The sequence below is a fragment of the Nematolebias whitei genome, chromosome 2, assembly GCF_014905685.2.
Source record: "Nematolebias whitei isolate Nwh7 chromosome 2, NemWhi1, whole genome shotgun sequence".
In the NCBI taxonomy this organism is placed as follows: Eukaryota; Metazoa; Chordata; class Actinopteri; order Cyprinodontiformes; family Rivulidae; genus Nematolebias; species Nematolebias whitei.
The window spans coordinates 23,592,340-23,610,865 of record NC_056499.1 but is presented as its reverse complement, the minus strand read 5'-3'; the positions used below and the strand labels follow the sequence as shown (position 1 = coordinate 23,610,865).

General features: G+C 38.7%; 1 protein-coding gene across 1 annotated transcript in view; it reads right to left on the bottom strand.

Annotated features, from left to right (window-relative positions):
* The window catches only part of LOC119430125 (potassium/sodium hyperpolarization-activated cyclic nucleotide-gated channel 4-like), a 40,578-nt gene that overhangs the window by 6,772 nt on the left and 15,280 nt on the right, over window positions 1-18,526 (bottom strand). Inside the window, exons 3-4 of the mRNA XM_037697562.1 lie at window positions 14,122-14,268; window positions 13,610-13,850 (exon numbers count right to left, since the gene is read on the bottom strand). Coding sequence (XP_037553490.1) covers window positions 13,610-13,850; window positions 14,122-14,268 — 388 coding nt within the window. The remainder of the gene's footprint in view (window positions 1-13,609; window positions 13,851-14,121; window positions 14,269-18,526) is intronic.

Sequence of the window (18,526 nt, the reverse complement as noted above, 5' to 3'; positions counted from 1 at the left end):
TATATATATATATAAACTACTACTTACTACTTGTACTACTATTCCTATTTTGTGGTTTTTCACTTATCGCGGGGCTTCAGAGTATGGATCCCCCGCGATAAACGAGGGACTACTGATGTGCATGTAACTTACTTTTATCAAAGTAAAATTTAAAGCACATAATTTACAGAATTCTGCATCCAAGTGAAGCCCACTAAATGTGTTTCAAAAAAGGAGCAAAAATCTTTTTGTTTTGTTTCATCTTTCAGAATTTAAAATGCAACATTTTGTATTCCATCAGAGCAACACTAAGTGCTGTTTTCTAAGCTTATGGGTCTGCCAGCCCTCATTTGATCTTCTCGCTTAGGAACAAAAATAATGCTCCATTTAACAAGCTGCACTGCTGTAGAACTGAGGCGCACAAACAGCGTTAAGTCCAAACAGGCGTGTCTACATAGATGCTGCATGTTTTTCAAGCACTGAGTGAATGAGGCTGAGTGCACACAGTAATGCAAATATGCAGAGGAGGATTATCATAAAGGCATTTTATTCATCATAAAATACATAAGAATGTATATTTCTGATGGACAAATAGTATCAATTGTGCTTTACAGACAATACTGTACAAATATTTGTATTGTTAAATTTTGCTCAAGATGCCTGTTTATTTATATGGACTGAGAATAAAAAACTTTGATGCATGGTTTAGTAATAAACTTGTGTTATACCATTTTTCATGCAGTTTTTTCCCTTATCTCCTTTTAAGTGCATGATATTTGACATCATTTTCATCAGTAAATAAAAAAAAAATAAACTCACACACATGCTTCAACAGTCATGGGTAATCAGTGGAGAATCATGCTTCCTGTAAAGTAGGCTGCCCTTCTCAATTATTTACTGTCTCAACATCTTTCTGGAAAGACACTGTGTGTCATTTTTTACTGTATATTTTTCTGCATTGATCCATCTTTTTGTGGCACCGTGAAGTTATAGACACTTGTAAATGAGGCTGCATCAAAGTTAGGGGTTAAAAACATCAAAAAGTTTCTTGTTGTCTGCTTTACTTGTCTCTGCTAAACACATATTTACGTTCACTCAGCAAAATGTGTAATTTCACATAGAACCTGCCAATGCAGCACCTTCCTGCTGGGCGGTGCATGCTCTCCTTGCAAGATGTAATCACTACTGCTTTATTTGCTAAATTTGCATCTGTGTATTAATAGCGTGGATAACTTTGGATAAACTGTTTTCTATAACAAATAATTTTACTACGTAGCTTGCATGCTAAATAGCAGACACAGGTGAGTCTGACTATGGCATTACTGGAATGCCATATAAAATAAAATAAAATAAATCCCTGTAATGCCATTTTGATTGGTGATATGTGCTGCTGACTATCCATGCTGCTGATTATTTCATGCTGCTGATCTGATGCTGCTGATTATTTCATGCTGCTGTGTTCATTCGTACTCATCTGCTCACACAGACTCATGTTTGTGCTGCTGTTGTTCGGCATATTGTTTTTGCACTGTTAGTGTTTAACGTATTCTTAGTTTAGAGTATTTCTTAGTCTATATTTTAAATCCTTATTACCAGGGCTTAATTTGTAAACGGATCGATGCCGGAACGTAAATAGTGGGCAGGCTGGCTGTGTGGGGGGTGGGGTCCTGGGGGATGCTTATACTCACAAGAGAAGAACCTGACAAGTCCTTTAATGACATAAAATATATTTTGTTAGCAAAGACTAGAGTCCTAACATTTATTAAACGTTAGTTTAGTTCTGCATTTACAAAAAAAAACCCAAACAAACATCAAAATCAGGCTTTGACAAACTCATTGATAAAACTAAAAAATGTTGTCAATGCAAAAGAGGAAAGAGAGGTCAGGTAACACTCTCACTTTGAGTTTACTCCTTGTCACATGCATGCTGTTGGTGACAAGCGTCCAGAGCATCATAAAAACAGCAGTGAAGGACTGAGGATGTGTCTGATTTATTTATTTATTATTGCAGCAGCAGAGGGGAGCGACACGGTTCAAGCATGGCTCCCCAAATGATAAGACAGTCTTAATTGTTCATAACTTTTTTTATTAATAAGCCTGAGAGGTGCTGGATCAAAGCAAACAGTTGCTGGAACGCACCCCGACAAAACAAGAGAGTTCCCAGATTTTGTTCTGGCAGGATCCAGCTCAAATAAATAACAGCTTATTACTGTTTCTTTTTACACTTTATATTTTTGCTATTGTTGTATGTAACTGGGACCTTGTGTACACAATTTCGTTCCACCTCATGCACAACATGTGACGCAAATGCTAATAAATCCTCAGTAACCAGTCCACAGTAAAACAAATTATTACAAGGCCATTTGATGTGCGCACCTGAAACATCGCCTAAAGATTAGCAGAGGTGATCAGGTGTAGGAAGGGGATAGATTGCTCACAATACTGTGAAGATGATGCCAACATTGCACAGTGGAAATCAGTCACTGCCACTCTTCACCTCTTCTATGCAAACTACCAGAACGTGCAACACACGCATACACACGCAAATAGTGCAATGAAAATAGTAAGACTGTAAATGTTATAAGTCTGAGTTAAATGAGAGACAATTAGATTTGTAAACTCTATCCATCATCATTTGTTGTGACTCAATTGCTTTTTGCAAAAAGCAGAAACTTGAAGTAATATCACAGCTACAGTACAAGACATTGTTCCCTACAATCACTGCATCACTGACAGTTTCTAATCAGTTGTAATTATCCTACAGAGGGGTTGCGTGTGAAAGCACAAACCATGAATCAGTCAAGCCAACTGTCAGCTTTGGGGCTAAGGCTGCCTCATCCACCTACAGAGATTTGCCATAGATCGCCTCTGAAGCTTACTTTGTGCATCATGAGCTGATTCCTGTTCACTCAACTCAGTATTTCCAGATTTGAGAAAGCACGCTGAGCATTTTTCACTGGCCAGAACATGTATAAAACGTTAGCTCTGGAACTCAACTAATTACCTGAACATGTCTTGTTCATTTGGTTCCTGTAAGAAAACTAGTCAACCTTTCAGTTTCATATAATAAAGACTGTAAACAAATTTCTTGACTGCCAGTAAAAGCACTAACGGCAGTGTTAGACTTTTGCAGCATATTAAAAATAGTGATGTGGTGGTGATACTAGGGAAATTCATGATTTGATGGGTCAGAGAGTGAGCATGTTCTTTATTTGAACCAAAGGTACACAGCATTATGTACACTGTGTGTGCATGAGAGAGAGGGCTGGTGTTTGGACCATGGTTTGGCTAACAGGAGAACAGTACAAATGTAAACAAAGTGAAGTAACTATGAGCGTACACACTCACGTGAGTGTGTTGCAAGCACGTCCTGGTGGGGCAGCGTTGGCTGGAGCTGTGCTGTGGGAAATGGACCTGCAGCACAGCTCCAGTAATCCCCTCTGGAGCGGAGCATCACGGCTCGGTGTTAAATCCTCTTGTCCCGTGGCTTTCTGGATGAAGCCAACACTGGAGGAGGTACTGAGCTGCAGTGAACCCTCTGGCCTTATCCAACAGTGAGACCAAACTATGGACTGCCATGGGAACTTTATTTGGAAATTTAACAAATCCATTGTACTAATCTGTCGTGTAAACAATAAATGGTAAACGTCTTTGACAGCTATAACTAAAAAAGCTAAAAGGTAGTGCATGTCATAAAACTCATTTATGAGACTTTACGACAGAATTGCTTTTTTAGTCTTGTTTTTTTTTTAATAGAAATTGGGCTATCTTAGACTCGTATAGTGAAATGTGGGTTTATTATCTTTACCATCAACGCTGGAAGTTTTGCAGAAAAAAGTTTAATTTTTAAGTGGCAGATCAGTCTACATCCATTAAAAGGGTATGACTGATGTCTGGTTAAGGTGGTATCTCACTGAGTTGCTACTGTTGAGAGACTCATTGGTCAAAAAAAGAATCCGCCAAAGTTGCAGGAAAATTGGGAGAAAACAAGATAAGATAGAACTTTAATGATCCCGCAGGAAATTGTGCCAGAGTTTCAGTACAAATGAACATACACAAGAAATCACACAAGATATAAAAAAAATAACAAAGAATTTAAAATATAATAGCAGACAGGTATATAAAAATATCAACAATCAAGGTCCAAAACAGGTCAGGTGCAGACAGAAACATAAAAACCTATAAATCTATAAACCTATAAAAATACATCAATCTTAAGTGACAGTTTTACTGAACTCGCCTTGGCAGCCACCCACACATTTATAATTTAATCTACTGGAGTGACCTTTTGAAAAAAAAAACTAGACTTATTTTGACCTACCGGTATTTTATGAATAAATTGTAATAATTATTATTCATCATTGGTGTGATTTTTAAAGCTGAACATTTGTCTGGTTGTTAGTTTCTGTTGGAGAAGAGCTCCCCTGCAGGTGTTCAAATACAACACTGCACAATTTAGTAGACAAAGCACACCGATTTGCTGAGAGACAAGTTATATATATATATATATATATATATATATATATATATATATATATATGTGGCGCAACTGGGCAACTGGTAGAGCTGTTGCCTCTCAGCGAGCAGGTCCTTGGTTCAAACCCCGGTCCAGGGGCCTTTCTTGGTGGAGTTTGCATGTTCTCTCCGTGCATGTGTGGGTTTTCTCCGGGTGCTCCGGTTTCCTCCAACAGACCAAAAACATGCATGTTAGGCTAATTGGTAACTCTAAATTGTCCATAGGTGTGAGTGAGAGAGTGAATGGTTGTTTATCTTGTTTGTCTCTATGTGTCCCTGTGATGGACTTGCGACCTGTCCAGGGTGTACCCCGCCCCTCGCACAGTGATTGCTGGACATGGGCACCGGCGACCCCCGTGACCCAAAATGGTATAAGCGGGTAAAGATAATGGATGGATGGATGGATATATATTCACAAACATGGCCTCCTCCCAACAGTAGAGCTGGACGAGCTCTTAGGAAACTAAGACGAGTATAGACATTTTCTAAAATCCTAAAAATGTGAATGTCTCTTTTTTTTTTTCAGTTGTTACAACATTAACTGGAAGAGAAAGAAAAAACCCGTTTCCTCTGATGTGATACTAATGGCATGCAAATCACTAATCTTATTAAAAACCCAGACATAAGAATTTGTAGACAGCTTGTGCTACACTCCTGGTGTTGAGTATTATATAATCGGAAACAAGGTCAAACAAAACACCTGCTGAACATTTTTCAAACTTTTGTTTTAATTTTGACCCATGATGCTTAGTAAGGTACTCGTATGTAAAAGGTAACGCAATCACCCATGGATCGTAAGAACTGTTGATGTGTAGTTGTTGTAGCTAACAGTAGCCACCCTGCAACAACTGGGACACAAACTAATATTCTGAAATAAAAGCATCACCAAGGACAAAACACATATTTTTAGTCATTTATGCAAACTGAAAAACTTTGGGGCTAAATAAAAGAACATGAATCAACTTTGAAAAATGAAATATAAATTACATTGTGGTGCTGAGCGACAGGTGAGCCTGCCCACTGCACTGCTTCTGCAAAAAGCACAACTTATGTTCAACTTATTTATGAACGCTCCCCTTCCTCTGCTTACTCACATTTCCTGTGACTCTGTGATACTTCCCAAACCCTGCATGAAATTATAGAGCAGGCTTAGTTGCCTGAATTCTGTAAAATGCCCTGTGTTACAACAGAACGTCCCACTAAAGATGGGGTAATTATTAATCTGACTATTAATAATGAGCATTTTTATTCCAGGAAGGTAATGATATAATGGTTTTGTGGGATTGTGAATTAATGTGATGTTGATCTAGAAACATTTTTATTGAAGCGGTGCAGCACTTAGGAAATTAAATGGGTGTTTGACCTGGTCCTTATAAGTTGCTAAAACAGAATTCATCAAACTAACTCTGTAGGCAAAATGTTTCCCCCCTCAAACAATAATATATTTCATTTTCACACTTAAGGGACAACCCATTCATTAAAATTGAATGACACTAATTAAAATTGGATGTTGCTGTGGGAAAGAGAAGACTGAGACATCATCTGTGACCTTGGTGAGAATGAGAACACACATGAGTGGTTTTCTGCTGGATGGTGCAGCCCACGTGTTCTGGGTTTTGACTGGGAAGATGCCTCCCTTGAGTCCCTGCACCAGCTCTGAAAGTATGAGAATAGATTGCAAGTCTTTGTGAGTGTGTGAGAAAGTGTGTGGGGAAGTGTGAAGACAAGAAAGGGTTAAAGAAATCTTTAAATTTTTTCAACAATTTGACATTTGTATTAAAGCTTGCGACAGTTGTTTTAATGTCCTCTCTAAGGTTTTACTGAAAATGAATGCCAACTTAACAATTTGAGTAAATTTCTGCAAAATACACTTAATTTATCACTTGTGCCACGTGATGGACTTGTGACCTGTCCAGGGTGTTCCCCTCCTCTCATAAAATGACTGCTGGATATGGGCACCAGTGACCCCCCCCCACCCATGGGTTTTAATAAATAGATGTTTGCATCTTTATGAATTTCAAGGCTTTCAGTTCCCATTGCGCTCACATGCTCACTTATTCAGTTTGTTATACACTAGTCCCTCACTACTTCATGGTTCAACTTTTGCGGACTTGTTCTTTCGCTGTTTTTCAACATAAGATTGTACATGGCACATGATTGTCAACTTTAATATTACTCACGTGATTGGGATGGTAGGGGATAAAAAAAATTAACAGAAGAAAAAATACTTTGGACGGGCGCCGCCATTTTGTAGTTTTCTTTTAATAAGCCTACAATGTAACTCAAGTCAAAAGAACTACACTACCCAGAAACCAACAGTGCTTCCAGCCTCTGCGTTCTGCTGAAATGAAGGGAAAGTTTTGCAACGCAAAGTCAGAAGTAACAATCTATATATTAAGCTCACAGAACTGGCAGGAAAGTCTCAAATAATCCTGAAGCTTCCTGAAGCTCAATTATCCACGTGCACATGAACCTGGATGGGACGGTGGGTTTCATCGCTGCATGGTAGGTCTGCAGAACCCAAACCGAGCTCGACCAGAACTGAGCTGCTGGTCTGCAGAGCTGGTGAGTAGTACCCAAGTAATTGTTAAAATTGCATAGGTTTAAGAGTTTAGAACATTGTTAAGAACATTGCAAGAGTGTGGGAAAGGTTTATTAAGCCTTAAAATATATATAAATACTAAAATAAATATAACATTCCTACTTTGCAGTTTTTAACCTATCGCAGGAGTGTGTGGAACTTAACCCCATGATAATTGAGGGACCATAGTAATCCCAAATCCTCTTATTGTAACATTTATGAACACAAAGTCAAAAGAAAAAAACACTATACATTCATTATTATTATTAAAACAAGGACCTCATTCAGTTATGGATGGAAAAAATGGAACTGATCAAATAAAAAGTACACGTGGACACTGTTTGTTGTGTATGCACATAACATATCGGTTCAAAGTCATCCTGTATTTGCTGTATCATTTATAACTCTCAGGTGTCTTCATGTTTTTTTATAAGAAAAAAAAAGTTGTGCGTGTTGTAAATCATGTGATGCCTACAAACAGCTGTGCATGAACCTGACACAATGCAAATGGCAAAATTTGAATTTGCTCTTTAACTGGAAGTGATTTTTTTATGTGTGTAACATTACACTTGTCTTCTTCCATATAGGGAAGTGAGTGTGAATGTGAATTAATGAGTGTGTGCAGGGCTGCTTTGACGATGGCGGAGCTTTTGTGTCCTGCAGCCAGGTTTGCCAGATCTCACCTGGACTCTGAGTCCTGCTGTCAGCTTCCATCTCCCTCTCCACCTGGTGCCCCCAGCCCACGGAGCGGACACTCTCTAACCTTTGAAACATTCGCAGTGGGCCGCTTGATTCCTTCTGACGTGCCGCATTTGCTCCCTCACAGCATTAGCATAACTACACAAACACCATTTAGTGGACATGCGCAGATGAAGCGGAGACAGCAGCACGGCTAACACTGAGACACCGCTTTATCATTTTAGTTTTTCAATCTCTGAGCTGAAACTCAAAGATATTCATGTTTCCACGAACAAACATAACAGGCATGTAAGCTTAAGGAGTTCTTGCAAATTTACAAATGTGCAATGTGCAGTCATTTTAGACCAAAGAAATTGCAACAACTAAAATCCTAGTCACGGTAAACGCCTTTGTTCGAGTTTGATGCCTCTCAGTTTTTATTCTAGATAAATATTTTCAGACAAGTGTGAAATTCTTTATTGGCCCTGGTTATGTCCTAATCCTTTTACATGCCAATAAAAGCTGAATATAGGAATACACAAAAATGCAGGAAAAAATCCACATCACATACTTGTTAATTATTATTTTTTAAATAGGAAACACTTTAGGGGTGGCACAGTTGGTAGAGCTGTTACCTCTCAGCAAGAAGGTCACCGGTTCAAATTCTGGCCGGGGACCTTTCTGGGCGGAGCATGCATGTTTTCTCTGTACATGTGTGTGTTTTAAAGGCATCTAATTATGTTTTAATCAACTCCATATGTCTCTCTTTTTAAATAAATAAAAAACATATTATCTTAACTTTATTTGAAGATGAATGAGTTTGAAAAAATTATGTGTTTAGAAAAATCCTTTAGTTTTGAGGTATGATCTTCCATTTTGGCTAAACAAATTTAAATGAGTGTACCGATTTGCTTTACCCCTGTCCCTCTGTGTAACAGAAGAACACAGCGACTGCACCTGCTTCATTGTCCCTATGGGGCAGCACTGCCCCCTAGCGGTGCAGCACGGTACTTTCTGCCTCACCCTGTGTATTTTCAGCGTGCATTATGACCAGTTAGAATGAAGAAATATGACACACACTTTCATTCAATATATTAGACAGACTGTAGAACATCAGCATGTGCAGCACATGTGTAATCAAACATGTATATTGGCGATATCAAGAGAGACAGCAATGGGCGTGCACCAACTGCCTGCTTCATATAATTTATATGACACAGCGCCACCAGAGGTGAACCAGAGCACTACACTGCCTCACCCTGCATTTCTTCCATGTGTTTGAAAAGGCAATGTGTAAATTCTGCGATTTTGACCACTGAAGTGTTGAAATAATTCAGAAAACTGTTTTATAAAACAGTTTTATAGAACATTCAAGTGGTCAAATGTATTTTCTCTTATCATTGTTGGTATTTTACTTGTCGTGATGACAGGTGTGGCACTGCATCACTTGCCTTCCCTGACTGTACATCACTGATCTACACTTCCCTGGATGTTTTTCAAATAAAATAAGATTTTCTGCTGCATGTGCACCTGCTGTCTACACACAGCCACAGATATAATGAGGAGAAAACCTATTTTAAAATACAATTCTTCCGAAGTGCAGATTTTTTAAAACTCAGTTTCAAATGGATATTTGTGGACAGAAAATACTGAGGTTTAAAAAAAAATAATCTAGCGGTGGTGCAGAATAGATAAGAAAAAATTATAAACAATGGGGAAAAAATGTGTTTAACATCTATCCAGACAAGGTAAGATGGTACTATTATCATTTAGTGTTAATTAAACTATTTAAACGCTGCTGTGCCCAATTAAACTGGTTTGTTCAGGTATTTTACTTACTCTTAATATTTTATATATATGCATATGGTTTGATTTACACAAATTATACATTTTAGTGACAAAGTAAGAATCTTACTGACGAGTAAAAACTTTGTGTTACTTGTGTCTGTCTTTTAAGTGAATAATAATAAATCAAACTGAAACAAGACAAATTATGATCAAACCTTGCAACAATATAAATATTTATTCATTTATATATCTTACAAGCTGAGCCAAAACTAAGAGGTTGTGTTGACTCAGCTCATATGAAATATGTTGTAACATAAAACATTCAAGGTGAACGTTTAGAGATTTGTTGCATGAACTGTTTTAGATCTAATCAATTAGTTATTTTTTTAAGTGTTGGATTTTAATATAAGCCACTGACTAATTATCTGTGCTCGCATGACCCTTGGTTGTGAGTTGGACGTCTGAACAGGTCCAACACACACGCATGTTTTAAACTGTGGAAAAAAAAAACTGAATCTCTGGAGAAAACCCACACATATATTGGGAAAGTATGCAAACTCCACACAGAAACGCCTGCACAGGCCTTTATTATTATTATTATTAATATCATCATCATCATTATTTTTATTACCTTAATATACAGTGTCCAACAATGTTCTGCAGCATATTGTTTTGCATTGCATGCCTTTTAAATTAAAAACAACCAATATCATCATGTATCCTTATACTGTGTATTGTATCAAAGTTGCTCAGTTAAGCTTTTCCAGTCAAAGACAGAAAAATGTGTCAAATGGGTTAACAGGAGGAAAAAGGGGTTCTGACTCAATGTTTGAGCGGCCATTTTACAGCTCTTAAAGCAGTTTCTTTGATCTCCGAGAAAAAGGAAGTCTAGGGGAATATAATAAATAGAATGAGGGAAAGAAAAAACCTTTTGGTTCCTTATCCTAGGATTTAGAAAGTCTATGGATTTAGTGAGAACACTCACAGAGAACCAGAGTAGAGCCAAGAAGATGACACAGGCGATGGCAAAATGTGCATCATCTCAAGCCCCTTTTTCAATCCCCTTCATCTGCCTGCCGGTCATATTTCTCCCCACTTCATTCAAAGGGCTACTACATGCCACTCACACAGAGCCAAAGTGAGACATCTTAGAGGTTCAATCAAATGTGGCATTTGATAAACACCTTGAATGGCACGCAGCACCATCACAAGGTCACTGAGCTCTGCTTCGACCCTACGCGTGCCGTAGTCTGCGCTGGCAACACATTGCCTACTGCACAACAAAGGCTGAACTATAACACCACAACAGCCTCCTCGGTTTTGGCACACAGAGAGTGCAGAAGATGTTCTGATAAGTGTTTCAATACTGAATCATGAAGAGATAAAGAGGCAAGCTGAGAGTGGGGGTGGAGGGTGCATGTTTTCTTTCACAGCCCTGAGCAGCATCCAGAGAACAGCCTTGGCAGAAATCCATGTGTCCCTTGGCGTGAGTACTGCAGTCACATTACATTTCCCCTCTTCTCTAGATCACTGTGTGCCCAGCCGACGCTCCCATCCAGGACATGTCGAGTCCACTTTAGACTTTAGGCTCTCTGGCTCGAGCTAATCCAACAGCTAACAAAGTGTAACAGACTGCAGAGTCTATAATTGTGTAAATAATTCAGGTCATCTTTGAATGAATGAACAGAACGGTGCACGAGTGTGCCGAGATGCTGATGAGAAGATACACGTGCAATTTGGCGTACTGTAAACCAGAGTTGACAAAAGGAAAAGCTTTGTTATGGCTGGAGGGCTTCTGTTCTGCATGGACAAGCTCGCACAATTAGAAAGAATTGCAATCAGAACAGAGATAATTTACAAATCCTTGTATAAACACAGAAAAAAAAATACAGTATAGTTTTTATTTTATGTTTCTGCTTGATACCAACAGCCACATTGAAACCCACATGTGCTGCACACTCATAGTGTTGATCCTACATCAATTAATTTCATGAATGACTAACTCGTGTTTGGTAACAAACTCCCAGTGGCTCCAGGCTTCCCTCACTACCCCCCCCACACTTACACCCTTAGAGAAATGGCATTGCCAGGAAAAAAATGAATAAATAAACAAATAGGAAAACAGGATCATGAAATCAAAAGACTTGTGCAAATATTGCAGTAAAAATAATTACAAATCCAAGGGTTAAAATTAAAGTGTGCAAGGTGGCTGTTTAAGAATCAGTGCCTTTGCACTTATCTCAGCTGTAATACACTTTACACCTAAAGCAAAAACATATATGCATTTCATTTGACAATGTAAGAATATCAGTAAATCTGAGCAGCTCAATCTCATTTTATGCTGGCAAAATCAACCACATTTAGTATACATGCACAAGAAATGGATGTGAACACACTGAATTTTCTGAATTTGAGGACTGCTATGCCCAAGAGGGACCAAAGCCAAGAGAACTGTGGGCATTTCAAAAGACCTTTTGCAAGAGGCGTGACCATGTTGTCATAAGTGTTGATTGCTTTTGGCATATGTAGAGATAGATTGCTTGCCATCTTTTCATTATTTCTCCCAAACCCCTGCGGAGAAAGGGCATGGAGATAGACTTGAGCAGGCAAAGCGTAATTAAACTTTTCACTGCCAGGTCATGTGCAGTTAAATGCTTTGCCACCACTTCTAATTACTTAACAGTGTACTGTATTCTAAATTATATGCTGTCAGCAGTCAAAATAATTGGTATTTGGTGAGGGCAGTATGGCAGCATTGTCTCCTACATGTGTCATCAGCTCAGTGGGACCATGAGAGGGCTAGGCATTATGTGACCCTGATTAAGAACATAGCGCAAGTTAAATACATAACAAGGCAGGGTTATCACACCAGAGCTAGGCATTTATATAGTGAGTAATTTCACAGCTTCCTGATCTCTCTGGCATTTGGATGCATATGTCTGACTGAAAAAGCTGTTTTGCTCATTTGGATGTGCTCTACATTTATGAAATGTGAATTAAGGGAAACGTCCTGCATTAACCATGAAGCTGAACTTTAAGTGAGGCGACGAGCAATGCACAACAGACCATTTCCAAAAACGAATACTTCTTCCAAAATGCATCTGCTTTAAATTTCAAATACAAACTTAGACCAACTGCTTGAGGTGCAACAGGACAGCAAAAAGTGCAGATTCAAAGGCAAACTAAGTATTTATCCATTATCTTTACGCACTTCTTCCTTTTCGGGTCACAGGGGCACTGGTGCTCATATCCAGCAGTCACTGTGCAAGAGGTGGGGTACACCCTGGACAGGTCTCCAGTCCATCACAGGGCCACATAGAGACAAATGAGACAAACAACCATTCACTCTCTCACTCACACCTAGAGACAATTTAGAGTTACCAATCAGCCTAACATGCATGTTTTTGGTCTGTGGGAGGAAACCGGAGTACCCGGAGAAAACCCACACATGCACGGAGAGAACATGCAAACTCGAAAACATTCTGGCAACCTTCTTGCTGAGAGGAACCAGCTCTACCAACTGCACCACTGTGCCACCGTGCCACCGCAAACTAAGCAGAGTATTTAAAAAAAAGAAACATAAAAATAAGGGGATGTTTCTGACCAGAAACTTTGAGCAAAGACATGCCAGCCTATAACAGCATGAGGTGTCTAGACTATAAAACGATAGCAGGGAACCAAAATCAGTATCCTTGCACCATTCTGCTCTCAGTCTGACAAAGCCACAAACATTTTCAGGCTTTTGCAAACCAAAAACTATCACAGAAACATCAAAATCCTAAGATCTTATGTGTAAATGTATAGGTTTCTTCATATGAAAAACTACAGCCAACACCATATTACACACTGCTTTTTTTTTTCTGCAACTGAAGATGGCCTTTGGTATGATTCTACTTTTTCCAGTTCTGAGATTTATTTATTTATTCTTTTTGACATTGTAGCCACTCATCATTCTCTTTAGTGGCAGTTACAAGAGGTCAAGTAAGAAAGTTTAGTTTGTAAATAAGGATCTAAAATAGTAATTCAACACAGCTTTAAGCTCCACAGTGAGTAACCATCTCAACTTACCCCCAAAGTAGGAGCCATCTGAAAGCTTGGTCTCTTTATTCCCTTTGGTTAGTACGCTGACAACTCCATGTTGTATGAAGTACATTTTCTTGCCAATCGTGCCCTCCCTGATGATGTAATCGCCAGGCTGGAACACCTCAAACTTCAGCTTGGTGAGCATGGAGGTCACAAAGTTGGGGTCGGCATTAGCAAAGAGAGGCATTGACGCCACCAGTTTTCGACAGTTAAAGTTGATTATTTCCTGTTTAAAAAGATAGAGGGGTGTAAAACATAAAAAAGGCATAACAAGGCTGAAGGTTTACAAAAAGCACCGACCTGTCAGAATTTCAGACAAAATGGATCTAAAGGTAGTCAGCTGAGGTCTAGGATTTCATTTGTTACCTTGTTTGCATGTGGTCTAATACTTGCTTGAGAATGAGGAAAATCTCAGCACATAGCTTGACTAAGAATGATGTTTTTTTAATGTATCACAGGCTACATTCAGCAAACCACAACATAAACACTTTTCCTACCTCTCGTAATGGCTCGTTCAGTTCTCCCAAGATGCTCTCTTCATCAAACATCTTGCCCTGGTAACGGTGCTCATAGTAATCGTGAATTCTTTGTCTCATGTCAGCCGGCAGTTTGTGGAAGGACATGTACTGCTCAACCTGTTTGTACTGCAGGAACACAAAGACATGCAACAGTTAAATGACTAAAAGACTGCAAACCAAACCATTAACCATTTTAAGACCCCATCTCAACCAAATAGTGAAATGAGTACCTCTAATAAATTCCTTCCTGTATGATCAATCTATATTTAGTGACTGGGTATGCAAATAAATACAACAGATGTACGATAATCAGTATGAACAGTCTTAGTAAGGATTCAGAGCTTCAATTCAAATATACTTTATTAATTCCAAAGGGAAATTAAATGTTGTAACTTGTTATCCTTGTTTCATTAAGATATGTTACAGATGCTGATGGCTGTAGGCAGGAAGGATCTCTTGTAAAGGTCTATCCCATAGTGGATCAGAAGAAACTGGCCGCAGATGCTGATCCATCCACCCAGACTCAGAGGGCCTCTCAGTTACCCCGGGCTGCAGGATCACCCGAATGCCAGGCAGAAGTCCTCCCAGAGCGATGGTTCCTCCTCCCAGCAGTCTACTGAGCTCATCGCCGCTGAAGACAGCCAGCTGTAGGTGCCGAGGGATAATCTCGGTCCTTCTGCTGTCACAAGCCATGTTTCCTGCCAGTTCCAGAATCTCATCAGTCAGGCACTCGAGCACAGCCAGCAGGGAGATAGGGATGCATCTACAGCACCTCCTTTTCAACTCATTTGAAATTTGGGGCTGTAGTTGAGATATTGTTTGAGCTTTGAGATAGTAATCAGCAGCTCCTGGTTGTAAAAACCACCTTGATGTCATGCCCTTGTTGTCATGTCAGCTTATGATAATAACAACAACAATAACAACAAAAAACACTTAAAAAGTTACTCATAACATTCTCATTGCTTCAGTCCACTGACCTGTAATGATATCTGCCATGTTGGATTTTAGTGCTGAAATTGTATGCAGTCTACCATATTAGCATGCAGAGGCATGTACATGTTATTAGAATTGAGAAAACAGACATAAACTGGTTTATGTCATTCTTATCTGATGGTTTCCATTTTTTTTGCATAAATAATTAATGTTCTTCATAAACCAGAGTCAAGAAGCTATACAAGGTGCTGCGTTTGGACGAGCACAATTTATAAATGTTTTATTAGTCAATATTGGTGGACAGCACAACATATGACTCCACTGTTATGCTAATTTTACTTGACTATTTATACTTATTCATGACACTTGCTGAATCAAACCATAAGCACGTCTTTAGAGACATAATCATCTGAATTATTATTTATTTATTTATTTATTTATTTTTTTGGCTTTTAAAATCAGACAAGATAGAGGTTGATGTCTTGATGACAGCTCTCTCTCTACCTCGGTGGTCTGTGGTTGCATCAGGAAGGGCATCTGATGTAAAAATACAATACAATTGCTAAGTCTTTATGCGAGTTAGCTCGCTGTGGTGACCCCAGAAGAAGAAAGCAGCCGAAAGAAGAAGAAGAAGAAAAAAAAAAAGATTTAAACGAATCATTAGTTAGGCAAGACTGCCGGATGACAGGATTTCCTGAAGACCTCCTCGTCAAACTTCTCTTTCTTGTAAATATTTACTATTATTGTCTCTAACTTTGTGTTTTATTCTGTCTCTACGTAGGCTTTCATTACCAACTGCTTTGTGTTTGCACCTTGGTCTCGTCCTCCTGACAAGCAGTAGATGTGCATCCTTCTGAAGTTTGCATCATGGTATCTTCTGGTTAAAGTATTTTTTGTTGTTGTTGATGTTAACAACAAAAAAGGTTAGATCATGTCATCTGGACCTTCTTTAAGTGAGAAACATTTCGTCCTCCATCTGGAGGACTTCGTCAGTCTGTGGCCTGCTAACAACAGTCTATTGTTAATGCTTACCTACCCAATGCTGGCTCAGAACAGGGGATCGAAGTGTAGTTTCAACATGACCTATTGCCTTCTCTAACTACATAATGTTTTATTAATCATTATTTTTGTATTTACACATGTAATGAACGTGACTGTACAGAAGAAAATCATGATTGGAGTCATTTGAAACATACTGAACTGGGTTGAACTGGCTGAACTGGAATGTACCTCAATCTAAGTGCATTGGACTGAATAATAATTAGAGTGAAATGGACTACGTTGACATAAATTAAATTGAAGTCAACTGCGCACAGCTGGATTTGAACTTTTTCTGTGAAGTGCCCTGAGATGACTTGTGAATTGATGCTCTGTATCTGAAGTGAATTGAAGTGGACAGTGCTGAAGGACAAATCAAGAGTCGTCAGAATCATCTGCCTCTGAGATAAGAGCAATGATAAAAATGGAGACAGATGCATGAGCACTTTTATGCTTTTTGATCACGCCTCTTAGACTTTTTATTTCACTCTTAAAAGTCAAAGTGTCCAGATCATTATCTGCATACCAACTTCTTGAAGAAAAAGTCCCACTGAGAGGGTTTTTAATGGAACGAGAGAGGGTTATAAATGTCATGAAGTCAGATTAAAAAATACATTCTGTTTAATCTGGAAGTATCCTAGCTGTGAGAACAATTTCATACTTAATAAATAATAAAATCAGTTTACATTTTAGTACAAAAACAGGTAAAGCTATAGTTATTTATATGATAAACATGATGTATAAATGTACACCAGTCCTTATTAATCACATGTCCGCCACAGTGAAGAATCTTTGTGCTGTTTTACAATGTTGATTAAAAATGGGCTTTCAGAAGGACTTTTCTTTATTAACTTGCAATAAATGGAAGCAGGGATGCAGATCAAAGCACGCAGAGCAGCTAGGAAATATTAACAGACGAAGTTCTTGACCTAAAAGAAATCAAGGAAGGAAGAAAAAAAAGCATCCGTGGTGCCGCAGTGGAGGTGTTCTTTGATCACCGCCTGCAGCCTTTCCACTGAATGGTGCATTTGACCTCAGAAGTCTACGCCTGCGTTGTCTGACATTACTACACGAGTCACCGCTCATGTTGGAGAAAACATCAAACGGATGACCTTGTGTAGATATAGCACAATAAAGTGGGACAGCTGTCCCATTCAAGTCTGTTTGCTTTTGTGGATACATGAAAAATACAAGAAAAGAGACCCAAGGACTTGATTCTTTAATATCAAATATATAGACACAGAAAACTGCATTTATTAAGTGTTATCAGAGTCCAACATGGGCAACATCGTCTATCCTTGACCTACTGACAAGTTGCTGGCTTTGTAATCTTCCTTTTTTTCAGCAGCCTCTTTCATTTCCTGCAACACTTAGATTCCCTTTTCCCCGCTCTTTGCCAAATTTAGATGAGATTTAGTGGATGTTTTGACCAGAGCCGCTGAATCCCTCACAGACAGAGAAAACAATCTGGAGTCACTCTGTGCATGTTGATGATGTAGCTCCCTCAACTGTCACGGGTTAGCTGCAAACTGTAAAAAACCCATGAATGTATTATTAGAGCGAACAACTGGGCAGATTAAGCAGACTTATCATAACGAACAACGAGAAATATCAGACATCTGTTTGGTGATAATATGTGTTTATTCCGTTTTAAGTAGATGTATGCTTCTAAAAGAATTCTGATGGACTTTATATACTTTATGCATACACCAAAAAAACAAGAGTACACCTTTTCATCAACGCATACTAAATTGTATAAAGGCAAAACATGAAATGAGAATGTACGCAACCCTCATGTTCCTCTGATCATTCATGCACTTATTCTTGGAGCGATTTATGTATTGTGGTAAAAGAAAAACAGCTTCAAAGGTCTGGAAATACTGTTTTTATGCGTAGACTCCTTTAGCCGTGAAACTACACAGTTTTACACATCTGGCCCCATGGAGAAGATGACCGGTATAACCCTCATGTAAGTTGTCAAAACATGGTTATCACAGCATGGTGCTGTGATTTAAGGGCCCGAATTATCATCTCCTCCCGAAAGTCTTCTTCTTACATTCATTAAACATTGAATGTATTCATGTCTGCAAAGCTTTGTGGTAAATTATGCTTTGATTCTTCTAGCATAAGAGTATTACTCACATGAACAAATGCAAGACATTGCTCTTTTGCATCACAAAGAGCATAACTGTACTTTATAGAGGACATTAAAAAGGTTCTTGAAATAATTTTAAATACTCTAAGCACTGCTCAGTCAGAGAAAGAGCTGACAGGGATCCAAGGAGTCTAGTCACGAGGATGTAGCACTGTGATGGATTGATAAAAGCCTCTTTGACAGGAAATTATCTTATTGCTGCACAGTCACTATCAGGCTCCCTGCAGGAAAATCCCATATGCTCTAGTGTGTGTATAT